Below are 12650 nucleotides of genomic sequence, written 5' to 3' on the forward strand. Positions count from 1 at the left end.
CCCCCCCCCCAGGGACTCTAAGAAGGCTGGGTACTCTGAACTGCCACTCGGCGCATAAGCGCAGATGACAGTCAGGACCCGTTCCCCGACCTAAGGCGCAGGGAACAAACCCTCTCGTCCACCGGGAAAAACCCCAACGTACCGGCAGCAAGCCGAGGGGATATTAGAATACCCACCCCAGCCCGCCGCCTCTCACCAGGGGCAACGATTTTCTTTTCCAGTATAAATATTTATTGCGCTTATTAACTCCACATCAACTTCGTAACAGTTGAGACTGAACATAAAAACAATAAATAAACATAAAAACAACAAATGTCTCACGTTTTGTTGTTGCCGCAAAATGTTGTACTGCTTGAAATTCCGTCTCCACCGTTGCTCGACACTGCGTGTATAGAGCAGGTAGTGCAACAATAGAAAAATAGTTGCGGGACGGCACTGTGTAGCGTTTGTCTAGGGTGTTGATCATTTTTCTAAATCGCTCGTTTTGCACAGTGTTGATGGGAGCCATATCTTTGATCAGGTGATAAGTGATAGCCTCCGTAATTTCTTTGTGCCTGCGAGAGTTCGACGGGTATAGGGAAGCGCTGTATAAGGTTCCCGTTATTGATGTTTGGGTGGTTGACCGGGACGGATTTTCTCCTGTCACTTTCTCGTCATCCCTGACGTGCTCTCCGTTGTTTTTTCCCTGCTAATATTAGCATCACACGGCACAGCTTCTGTATCACGTGGTATAAGGCTCCGCCCTTGTCATTTGTTGAGCAGGAAGAGTGAGCACTTGGTTTCATGCAGAGTACGTCCCGGATCAAAATGCGGTACAATCGTCGTCGTCTTTTTTTTTTTCTTTTTTTTTTTTAAATCGTCATTTGGAAATGAGATCGCACATAAGTATGAATCGAGATCGCGATTTTCTAACGATTAATCGTGCAGCCCTAATCCTATTAGTCGACTAATCGCAAAAATAATCGGTGACTAGTCGACTATCAAAATAATTGTTTGTGGCAGCCCTAATGCACACAGGGAAAAGTTAGAGAGGAAAAGAGAGAGCAGGAAATTACTCTTACTCTTAGGACGTATATGGCCCAACAGGCCTCGTGATACAGATGAGCTACATCCTCCTGGAAAGCAGCTGCCAATACAGTCTCCCCCATCTGCTGGAAGGCAGATGCTTCAAAACAGAGTGAGAAGTAAAGAGAGAGGGAAGGAACTCAAACAAATTAACACTATATTTTATCTTTAATAATCATATATATTGCTTTACCAAAACAGCTTGTTTTTGTGTTTTTTAAACTACCATCTCTCTTAAACCAACTTGAATTGAACAGTGAGCACAGCCACTAAGTTCTATGTAACAAAAATACAGGGATGGGAGGGAGGGAGACGGTACGTGCACTGACGTTTAAAAAGAAGGAATAGGAGGAGGAGGGGTGGAGGTGGTGGAGCTCTCCGACAGGGGGAAAACTGAGATTTCAGTAAAGCTCAGTCCAAGGCACTTTCCTAATGATTTCCCTGTAACATTAGTCCTCGAGGTCCCCGTCACAGCAGACTACTGTGAGCGCCACCAGACAGTTAATGAGACAAAAACGAGACGCTCTTACAGCCAGGAGGATGCTTCCAGATGACGCTTGATTAATTTGATTGATTATCTGTGAATAAGTCTTGAGCCTCTCCTCAGTTCTTTATATTTTGCCTGTACTGAGCCAGATGTTCTTCTTCTTCCTTTCTTTAGACTTTCTGAAGGTCATTTAAAGTTTTTCTTTGGACATTAACTACTTTTTCACCCATTTTCAGTCCAGTCCTTGTACCTGATCGCTTTCAGAGCGATATTTTTGTTTTTTGGGGGGGTTAAACCACTTAACCTAACTCAAGGGGACAAACCCGAGTTGTCAAATACAATACAAAACACAACTTAGCAAAGAACCAATTTTAAATTTTATCTTTAGGGACTTTGTTACTAGCAACCTGTCACAGAAACACACTATTTAATTTCTTTGGATTGGGAAAGTAGAAGACAGAAAAAAAGGGGACAAGCTGAAAAATCTATCTACAGAGGAGGAACAGTACCTGAAAGTCATGTCAAAAAAAATTCAGCAAACACCTGACACAGGACCTGAAAGATGCACTTGGTCCTTCAGTTGATCCATCTAGTGTTCACCAAAGCCTCATCTCATGGTGTCAGTGAAGGGTGGCTGTCAAGAAGCCATTATTAAGGAAGGGAACAGGGAGAAAAGGCTGAGGGATGCCAAATTACACAAGAACTGGACTGAAAATCAGTAGCAGCAGGTCTGATGGAGTGATGAACCAAAATTTGACAGTTCTGGTTCAAATTGTGGTAATATGTCTACAACCACCTGTAAACTACTGTACAGCTCTGCCATAGTTTGGGTCTGCATTTCAGCCAGGGTGTTGGATTTCGTCAAAATTGATGGAATTATGAAAAGTACCACCAGACTTTGATGCACCATGCAATACCATCTGGAAAGCGTCTGATCGGCAGCAGCTTACTAAACACATCGAAACACCATCATTCATGGACTGACCTGAGCCGTGTGGGATCATCTCGGCAGAGAATGGAACAAAACGGCAGCTGATATCGAAAGAAGAGCTCTGAATGTCCTTAAAGAAGCTCGGAGAACTATTCCTGAAGACTACTTAAAGGAATTCCAAAGAAATGTGCCTAAGAGAGTTCAGGGCGTGCTGAAGATAAAGATGCTCAAGCTCATTACCTCATTATATCAACTCTGTTTTTGCCTTTTATATTGTATTTTCATGTAAACTTTTCAAATTTAAACTGTTGCACCCGTTTCCCATTACCCAGCAAGTTATATCTTAGAATTAAGGTGTGGCTCAAACTTTTGCACAGTCCTACATTTCCCATCTATAAAATGATTTGACACCTGATAAACCTTTAAAAGCACTGACCTGCCTCTCCAACTATCTGTTTTAAACAACACGCACTTACCAGCAGTTGTGTTGCGTTTTCGTCAGGTTAGTGGCTCAGACCTAAAACAGCCCAACATTATCTCTAATTCAGGTCTGGACCCAAGCTGACCCATTAAAGTACGTGGTACTCCTTTTATTTGTACTTGTGTACTCAGGCATAAATTAGACTTTTCAGGTACAAACTAAATAACACAAAGAGGAGCTTATGAATAAGAATGAAACTGAGAGGCCCACTGCAAGAAGATACACACCCAAGTGCTGAGATTGTAAAGATGAAAAGTGAGCAGAGGAAAACGAGCGTTTCAGGACAACGAGGCGGTTTCCTCTTCTTCCCATCTGGCAGCCTCACAGCGGGGAGTTATGAGGTAGCCCCAACCTACCTCACATCTCCCCGCTGTGCAAGAACGAGCTCAGCAACACAAGCATCCTTTCTCTTTCGCGAGTGCATACGTGCACATCTACAGTGCTGCATGCCAATGAACCCATTTTCTTGGAGCACCTACACAAGCTGCAATCTACAGATCGTGTTTCACAGCGCTACAGCGAGAGGCAAACACCTCCCTCTGTTTGTGCTTCATTCTAGCTTCGCCCTTCTCTTCCCAACCACACACACCAACACCTTCCTCTTGTGAATTTTATTTTAATCCTTAACATAAAGACAGCTATAAATTAGGATAATCAAACTTGATTTATTACCTCCTGATTAACTTGCTATGAGAGGTTTTTACTCCAAGTGTGACTTTTTCTGGGTTCATACACCTTTCAGGGTCAAATTCAAGCACTTTGTGAGCACGTTTAATGTCCATTTTCAACATTTTCCAGCACATTACCATAAAAAGGATGCATATTTCACTTCGCATCACCTGAATAAGACCACGTGAAAGGCCAAATTAATAAGAAGTCTTCTCATCAGATATTGATGCTTCTTTCTTATGTGACACAAAAAACAGGAGGAGACAGATCTTTGCTTGTGTTGTTTTTGAAGTTCATTCATTCAAAACTAACTGTAAGACGCTTAACTACATTGCAGTCTGTGTTATTGTTGTAGACCTAATTATCACCTTTAAAGTGTTTGTGCTAATAACATCATGTAGAGTAAGACAGGCATAGAGAACAGCACTGACTGGGAGAGGCTTTGAACAGATGACATACTCAGATCAATTCAACACTTTAGACTTTAAAAATGCACAAGCGTCTTTCAAAAACCCATTTATTTAATCTATCATCATTGATATTATTATGTACAGTTATAATGTACTGTTCATCTCCCTTAAATAAACAGGCAGCCTTAAAGTGTGAAATAGTCACTTGTCTACTGTCTCAGTGGCTGATAGTGCCCCACAGGCCTCAATGTCAGCTTGAAGCCATCATGTTTCAATTGTTTAATGAGAAACAGATTTTGAATGAAAGCGAGGAAACTTCGGTAGCACAAAAAAGTGCCTATTCTTTGTTCCCATATGGTTCAGTCATATTACCGTCATTTCCCCCTAAGCTGTTCCCAAAGACACCAGGTTAATACTTGAAAAGGCTGCAGCGATACACAAAAATATCATCAATATTCTGTTTACTTGGTGACAACGTCGCTTTTAGCCTTCAATCAGAAAGCCTGACGTTGGCTAGTTAAGCATCGGGCTAACGTTTAACGCTTTCACTTGAGGGAAGTAACTCGTATTACTGCTACTGCTGTGTAATCTTGGTTCAATTCACAGCATATTCTACAAGTTACCCTGCAATAACTAACTGTTAGAATAGCGCCACCGTATTGTATCGCACTGAGTGCACTTCAATCCTTTATCCCGCGAGTTTGCTAGCTAGCAAAATAATAATACCAATTTTAAACAAATAACATGTGTAACGTACACACTCGAGAAAATTATTTACTAGTACTTACGCAAACTCCCCCGTTGTGAAAACGTACAAATCCTTCTTGTATTTTTCGTTTTCCAGCAAACACTCATTAAAACGGCCTCCAGGCACATTAGCGCACTCACCCCCGACTGATCAGGGAGGGGGTGAGGGGTCACACATTGAAACAGACTAACGTGCAGAGGTACAGCCCAGGCAGAGAAATGTTGCTTTTAGACTTTGCGACTCGTTTTATTTCTCTATCTGATAAGAAAACTATTCAATCAGATAGTTATTTGTGGTGAATGAAATACGGTTACAGTTTCAAGAAGTTTTAAGCACCAAATCCGAAATCCAAGCACTGCAATATTAAAATCCAATTCAATTTCTTGTTTGCTCCGAAATCTACGACATGACTATATACAGAAAAGCTTGACATGGTATGCAAAAAAAACCCCGAAGACAATACAAATACAAATACATGAACAAAAAAGGTTTAAACTGTCAGTTATGTCATTTTAAAATTTTCCAAAAGTAACATTTTCTTTGATTGACTGATATTAAATTGATTAGGGTCAAGTTTAGTGTGAACAATATTACACAAACAAGCACGTGTGTGCGCATGCGCACATATGAGAATCCCTTCGATCGCTTCTCATATGTGCGCATGCGCACATATTAGAATCGCTTCGATCGCTTGTGACGCGGTAACTTTGCTTTGATCCTTTCTGACGTCATAACTTTGCTTTGATCCCAAAACCCATAAATAGGAGCGCTCACCTGTTACTTTATGCTTAACGGACGTTGACCTGCAGCAACTGAAACCCTTTCGAGAAGTTTTGAGAGCAATTTACGAGAGAAACCAAAACAAGTTCAGTTTTGTTTCTCACCAATCCACAGCGCAAACAGACACATTACACCATGTCAGCCAACCCATCCTTCGGCTCAGATGAGCTTGGAATATCTAAAGGGACCATTTTGGGAGATCACCACATGGTGGATGCTTTCCTTGGAGAAGGAAGCTTTGGTGTTGTAACGAAATGTCGCGATACAAAAAACAACAAAACTGTTGCTATTAAAGTCAACAAGAGCGACCCTGAAATTCTGCTCCAGGCAAAACTGGAAATTTTCATCCTGGAGCAGCTACGACGCTTGGATCCAGACAGGTGCAACATTGTCGAATGGAACGGCTATTTCCTCGATGGAGAGCGCATTTGCTTGAATTTCGAACTCCTCGACCAAAGCCTGTCAGACTACATAGGGGACCGGAATAACCAAGGTCTCCCAATGAGAGAAATCAGGCCAATTTTGAATCAGCTCGCAAATGCTCTGTTCCACCTGGGTTCTGTGGGAATAGTGCATGCTGACCTCAAACCTGTCAACATCATGGTTGTGAACCGCAGTGAGTCTCAAGTCAAAGTCAAACTCATAGACTTTGGCATCGCATGTAACACCTCTGCAGTGATTCCTGGTGACTGTGTGGGGACAATTGGTTATTGTGCACCTGAGATTATGCTTGGCACTCCATATGATGAAGCAATTGACATGTGGTCTCTGGGGCTGGTAGCTGTGGAGCTTGCTACAGGGGTGCCTCTCTATCCTGGGGAAGACGATTATGACGTTTTGAAATTCATAATTGAAACCCAGGGTCAGCTACCAGATCATCTTCTAGAGTCTGGCTTGTACACTGACAGCTATTTCATCGAGGATAACCACAACGAACAGCGCTGGACATTTAAGACCCCAGAACAATTTCAATACGAGACAGATTATCGATCCAAGGAAACTCGATCGATAAAACTTAAGTGTCTCGATGACCTCGAACAACTGCTGAAGGTTAGGCGAGGACCGGAAAATGGCCAAACATTATTTGTAAGGCTAATCAAAGAAATGTTGGCCTTGGATGCAAATCAGCGCATAACACCCTCGGAGGTTCTGAAGCATCCCTTTTTCGACCCTGGCCTCTCAAGGAGAACCCCCTGCACGGACATGAATAGCACAGGGGGAGAACTCCTTGTGCTCTCTCAGCAGCCTTCAAGCTGGAAAAGTCATGGATCGCAAAAATTCAGCTGCAGTTTCCAAAACTCAGTTGAATTTCCTCAAAAAAGAGACATCAACACCTCAGCCAACCCATCTGCCTCTGAAGATGATCTTCAAATAACGAAAGGGACCATTTTAGGAGATCACCACGTGGTAGAGGCCTTCCTTGGAGAAGGAGGCTTTGGTTTGGTAACCAGATGTCGCGATACAAAAAACAACAAAACGGTTGCTATTAAAGTCAACAAGAGCGACCCTGAAATTCTGCTCCAGGCAAAACTGGAAATTTTCATCCTGGAGCAGCTACGACGCTTGGATCCAGACAGGTGCAACATTGTCGAATGGAACGGCTATTTCCTCGATGGAGAGCGCATTTGCTTGAATTTCGAACTCCTCGACCAAAGCCTGTGGGACTACATTGGGGACCGGAATAACCAAGGTCTCCCAATGAGAGAACTCAGGCCAATTTTGCATCAGCTCGCAAATGCTCTGTTCCACCTGGGTTCTGTGGGAATAGTGCATGCTGACCTCAAACCTGGAAACATCATGGTTGTGAACCGCAGTGAGTCTCCCGTCAAAGTCAAACTCATAGACTTTGGCCTCGCATGTAACACCTCTGCAGTGATTCCTGGTGACCGTGTGGGGACAATTGGTTATTGTGCACCTGAGGTTATGCTTGGCATTCCATACGACAAAGCAATCGACATGTGGTCTCTGGGGCTGGTAGCTGTGGAGCTTGCTACAGGGGTGCCTCTCTATCCTGGGGAAGATGATTATGACGTTTTGAAATTCATAATTGAAACCCAGGGTCAGCTACCAGATCATCTTCTAGAGTCTGGCTTGTACACTGACAGCTATTTCATCGAGGATAACCACAACGAACAGCGCTGGACATTTAAGACCCAAGAACAATTTCAATACGAGACAGATTATCGATCCAAGGAAACTCGATATATAAAACTTAAGCGTCTCGATGACCTCGAACAACTGCTGAAGGTTAGGCGAGGACCGGAAAATGGCCAAACATTATTTGTAAGGCTAATCAAAGAAATGTTGGCCTTGGATGCAAATCAGCGCATAACACCCTCGGAGGTTCTGAAGCATCCCTTTTTCGACCCTGGCCTCTCAAGGAGAACCCCCTGCACGGACATGAATAGTACAGGGGGACAAAACCTTGTGCTCTCTCAGCAGCAATCATCGTTTGGGTGGCCAGAATTCTAGGGGAGCTAGAAAATTCTTGTGGAAAAAAAGCCCAAAACAATAACATCAACAAAAACAACCAATGAATATGGTCTTAAACTTGGGCACAATTTGGCTTGAAATCCATCAACTAATCTCTCAATATTCAAAGCGGAACAGCAGACAACTTACCATCACATCAGTCCTTCAATCAGACCTACAACAAACGTCTTCCTTCTCTCACCCCAACCTGTCGCAGCAGATGGCCGCCCCGACCTGAGCCTGGTTCTGCCGGAGGTTTCTTCCTGTAAAAAGGGAGTTTTTCCTTCCCACTGTCGCCAAAGTGCTTGCTCATAGGGGGTCATATGATTGTTGGGTTCTCTGTATGTATTATTGTAGGGTCTACCTTACAATAATACATACAGCCTTGAAGTGAGTGGTGATGTGATTTGCTGCTGAATGAATTGGGAACTAATTGGAAATCTGGATATTAATTAAATAAACCTGCTTTGAGCATCAATTAATTGTTGTTTGAAATTCTTTATAAATATATAAATATAGTGCCACTCTTCTACTGTTTAAATTGCAACTGTTTAAAACTGACTAATTTATTCATACACTTGAGCATAAACACACGCACAGTAAATGGCCTGTATTTGTACAGCGCCTTACTTAGTCCCCAAGGACCCCAAAGAGCTTTACACTACATTCAGTCATTCACACATTCACACACACATTCACACACTGGTAATGGCAGCTACATTGTAGCCACAGCTGCCCTGGGGCGCACTGACAGAACATTGCAGAACCTTCAGCACCTCGTATGAAAAATATTTGACTGTGTGCATGCTTTTAGCACTGTTTGGATTTGAGAAAATCTAAAATAAATCGAAATTTGCTTTTAGAAGTTGTTTTATAAAGTTCAGTGGTATATTATGCATACAATAGGACATCTATTTAGATTTACATCTTCCACAGAAAAAACTGCACATTACTGAAACTTAGTATACTGGACTTTGTTGTTGTCCCACACAGGTTCAATTTCGAGTGGTAGATGGCTCAGTGCTCAGTCAACCAAGATTTTATGATAGTGGGCACAATGAGATAGATAAGCTGCTTGTAAACAGTACTTTTATGCTCTCTTTTTCCATTTGGATAAGAAAGAAAGAACCAGGAAACAAAGGCAAACAAATAATCTGTGCCTTTATCCCAGATTCACATTATAGGAACAGCTGCTCAATGACCACTGTAGTCTTTGCTTACAGCACTTTTATCTAGATCTATGCAAAGTGATCCACTACACCTACTTTTACAGTTAAATCATTTTATGAGCACTGATGCCATTTTAATCTGAGTTTCTACTCAAATACAATCAGTAAAGAAAAACACAGTCTGTGACGTTTGTTTTGAAGGAAAAGGTATTCCCTGCAAATGTTTATCTGTGTGAGACTATTCAGAAAACAGTCATTTTGTTTTATAGGTGAGACACTTGGCCTCTTTTTTCCTTGTTCTACGTTTGTCTTTTGTCCGATTACTCTGGAACACAAGATGGAAAACTGATATTCTCATGTTAAAAATATAGAAAAAGGATTTTATCACCCATAAATGTTAACTTCTCATGCCTCTAAGCACAAGCAGGAGCAGAAGTGCCCTCTGCAGTTTGTGTGTGGAAGTGCAAAAGCTTACAGCACCTGGTTTTCCCAGGCGGTCTCCCATCCAAGTACTGACCAGGCCCGACCCTGCTTAGCTTCCGAGATCAGGCGTGTTCAGGGTGGTATGGCCGTAAGCGATGGAAGAGCTGTGAAAAAGACCTTTTATTGGTGGCAAATGTCACACAGTTTGATATATATTATTGTGCTAAACTTCATATGTTACAGCGACAACATGCAAACCTTCGTTATTAACTGCAGCTTCAAATTGCAGCGCCTGGGAATACCAGGTGCTGTAAGCTTTTGCACTTCCACACACAAACTGCAGAGGGCGCCGCTGCTCACTCAGTGGAGGCAGCTTGAGGAAAAGCTTCATGACAACGCTCCTGATTGCATTTCGCTTTTGTGCAAAACAAAACAAAAGAACAACAGGAACGAAATATTTTGGAAATACACGAACTTATTTATTCTGTAAATGTAGAGAATGTCTACGGCTAGTCTGTCTGGGCTCAGTAGTGAGGAACTTGTTAACCTTGTAGCGTGCAGCGGGCACAGTGTCAACCTGACACTCTTGTGCAACGAGTTTTAACTCTTATTGGCTGCCGACTGCGGCCCCGAAGAATACTGAATAAATGCGCATCAGTGTGCTACCCTGAGCAGGGAACACGATATCATGGAGTTTCTAACATGGAGCAAGGTGAAGGTGACGCGACTATGCAGGACCGCCCCTGCTTAGCTTCAGAGATCAGATGAGAACAGGCTGGTATGGCCGTAAGTGAGAGGCTTCCTCGACAACGGGGTTCATGTAGATACTGTAACCCATTTATTGGGATTTAAAAAACAATTTAGAGTGAAGGATATTGATTAGTTTCTACTTTTAGTTTTAATAGCTGCACATGACAGCACAGTTATAATGCATACTTAATGCTGCAATATTCACGTCATAAACAATTGTGAGTGTTTGCACAAAAACATCTACAGGTGCTCTGTGCATGTACAGTGATATTGATGTAACGCTTGAAGGATTTGACATTACTACATGAGTGGAAGAGCTCTTTGCGCGAGACTCACTAACCATCCTATTCGAAAATGAGCTTAAAGAGTGCCTCAGATCCGTTTCAATATTTAAACTGTCATTTGTGTGTTGAAGTGCAAAAGCTCACGGCACCTGGTATTCCCAGGCAGTCTCCCATCCAAGTACTGACCAGGCCCGACCCGGCTTGGCTTCCGAGATCAGACGAGATCGGGCGTGCTCAGGGTGTTGAGTATTGAGTTGTATTTTTGTTATTGACCAAATACTTATTTTCCACCCTAATTTACGAATAAATTCTTTACAAATCCTACCATGTGAATTCATGGATTTCTTTTTCACATTCTGTCTCTCACAGTTGAAGTGTACCTCTGGTGCAAATTACTGACCTCTGTCATCATTTTAAGTGGGGGAACTTGCACAATCGGTGGCTGACTAAATACTTTTTTGCCCCACTGTATCTGGAATAACCCTGACATATTACAAAACAATAACATGATTAATTTCCCATAATGGAGTTGTAAAGGAATTAAATACTTAGAACATATATTAGAGGGAACAGAATTTATCCCATTTGACAGACTAGTTGCACAATATGGGATCAACAAGACAAGATTTTTAGAATATCAACAAATTAAATCCATAATAAAAAAGAAATTTAACCTCAGTCAAGTTGAATTACAAACACCACCAAGTGCGGCACATTTCCTTACTCTTAAATCCCCCAAATTATTATCTAAAATATACAGAACACTTTCTAAATTAGATGAATCAATATCCCTTCCTATTGCAAAGTGGGAAGCAGATTTATCAGTCAGCTTAGACCAAAACTTCTGGTCTCAGGTATGCTTAAAAACCTTTAAATTGATTAAAAATCCCAGTCTGCAATTAATACAATACAAAATACTACATAGAGTGCACTATACAGGTCATCGGATGTTCAAGATGGGCTTTATATCTTCCAACAACTGCTCACACTATCAAGGCAATACACCAGACAATTACATCCACGCTCTTTGGTTCTGTCCACCAGTGCAGAAGTTTTGGCGCGAGGTATGTGAAGACTTATCAAAGTGTCTGAAATGTAACATTCCAACTTCCCCCTTAGTGTGTTTGTTGGGCAGCTTAGATAATGTGGATGGGCCTGGGCCCCCTTTCCCTGGCGGGTCGAGGAGTATGTGGGTGCCTACTGGGGTCAACGGGGGAGCTGGCCCCAGGGAGGGGTCACCTGCCCCTCCCTTCCTTCCCTCCCCATCTCCAGCTACCTCCCTCTTCCCGCTCCACCACAACCACCCACACATGCAGGCCCTTGGAGTAGGGGTATGTCACCAGGGTGCAGAGGAGGCTACCCCCCCTCTGTCCCCTTCTGGCTGCCTCTGCCTCAATTTTATCCCACAACTTAGACATTCACATTACTCACACCCTCATTGCACATACATATAGGATCTTGGGGGTGGGCACGATACACGGAGTCCAAGTTACCATCAGGGTGTACACCTCACCCCTGGCGTCGTTGCCCACCTCTCAATTTTAAATACACGTAGACATTGAGGGCTAGCAGGAGGGACTATGCGCTTACCTGCTGCTCTCTGGCAGGTAGCTCCATGCCCTCCTGGGTTTTAATTACACCTTAGAACACACATGCATCAACACTACAATGAGCGGGTGGAGGGAGGTTTGGAGTCTTCTCTCACCCCCATCCTCTGCGGCCTGCTGGAGCGGGGGGGCTAGGAGGAGTTGGCCGTCCGACTGCGGTCTGGGGTGTGGGGCCTCCCTGCTGCTGTGGAGTCGGGGCGGTCTGCCTCTCCCCACTGCAGGGAAAAGGGTAACACTACCTGGGTCTGGGTGCAGTTCCCCCCTCCAGGGGCAAGGGTACCTAGACCCAGTTCGTAGAGTACGCTTGGGGAGTGGGATCGTGTATACAGTGTCTCTTTATGTCTGTCTCCACGTCGGTTGAGTGTGGAGTAAGT

At 43.1% G+C, this 12650-nt stretch overlaps 2 protein-coding genes and 1 pseudogene across 3 annotated transcripts in view; 1 reads left to right on the forward strand and 2 right to left on the reverse strand.

Annotated features, from left to right (window-relative positions):
- Positions 1-12650, reverse strand: part of LOC146634600 (protein NLRC3-like) — a 720577-nt gene that overhangs the window by 183144 nt on the left and 524783 nt on the right. The gene's annotated exons all lie outside the window — the stretch shown is intronic.
- Positions 5707-8043, forward strand: LOC146634605 (uncharacterized). Its single transcript, XM_085349606.1, has 2 exons — positions 5707-6832; positions 6968-8043. The coding sequence occupies exons 1-2, from the start codon at positions 5707-5709 to the stop codon at positions 8041-8043; spliced, it is 2202 nt and encodes a 733-aa protein (XP_085205732.1).
- On the reverse strand, positions 9681-9789 carry LOC146634606 (5S ribosomal RNA; annotated as a pseudogene).

The sequence above is a fragment of the Diplotaxodon limnothrissa genome, linkage group LG3 (genome assembly GCF_057381915.1).
Source record: "Diplotaxodon limnothrissa isolate DT_005_m linkage group LG3, D_limnothrissa_male_GT1.1, whole genome shotgun sequence".
Taxonomy (NCBI): Eukaryota; Metazoa; Chordata; class Actinopteri; order Cichliformes; family Cichlidae; genus Diplotaxodon; species Diplotaxodon limnothrissa.

Coding starts and splice junctions, on each gene's coding strand:
- LOC146634605 (XM_085349606.1), top strand. CDS start 5,707: ATGTCAGCCAACCCATCCTTCGGCTCAGATGAGCTTGGAATATCTAAA. Junction 6,833..6,967: donor GCAGCCTTCAAGCTGGAAAA/GTCATGGATCGC, acceptor CCATTTTAGGAG/ATCACCACGTGGTAGAGGCC.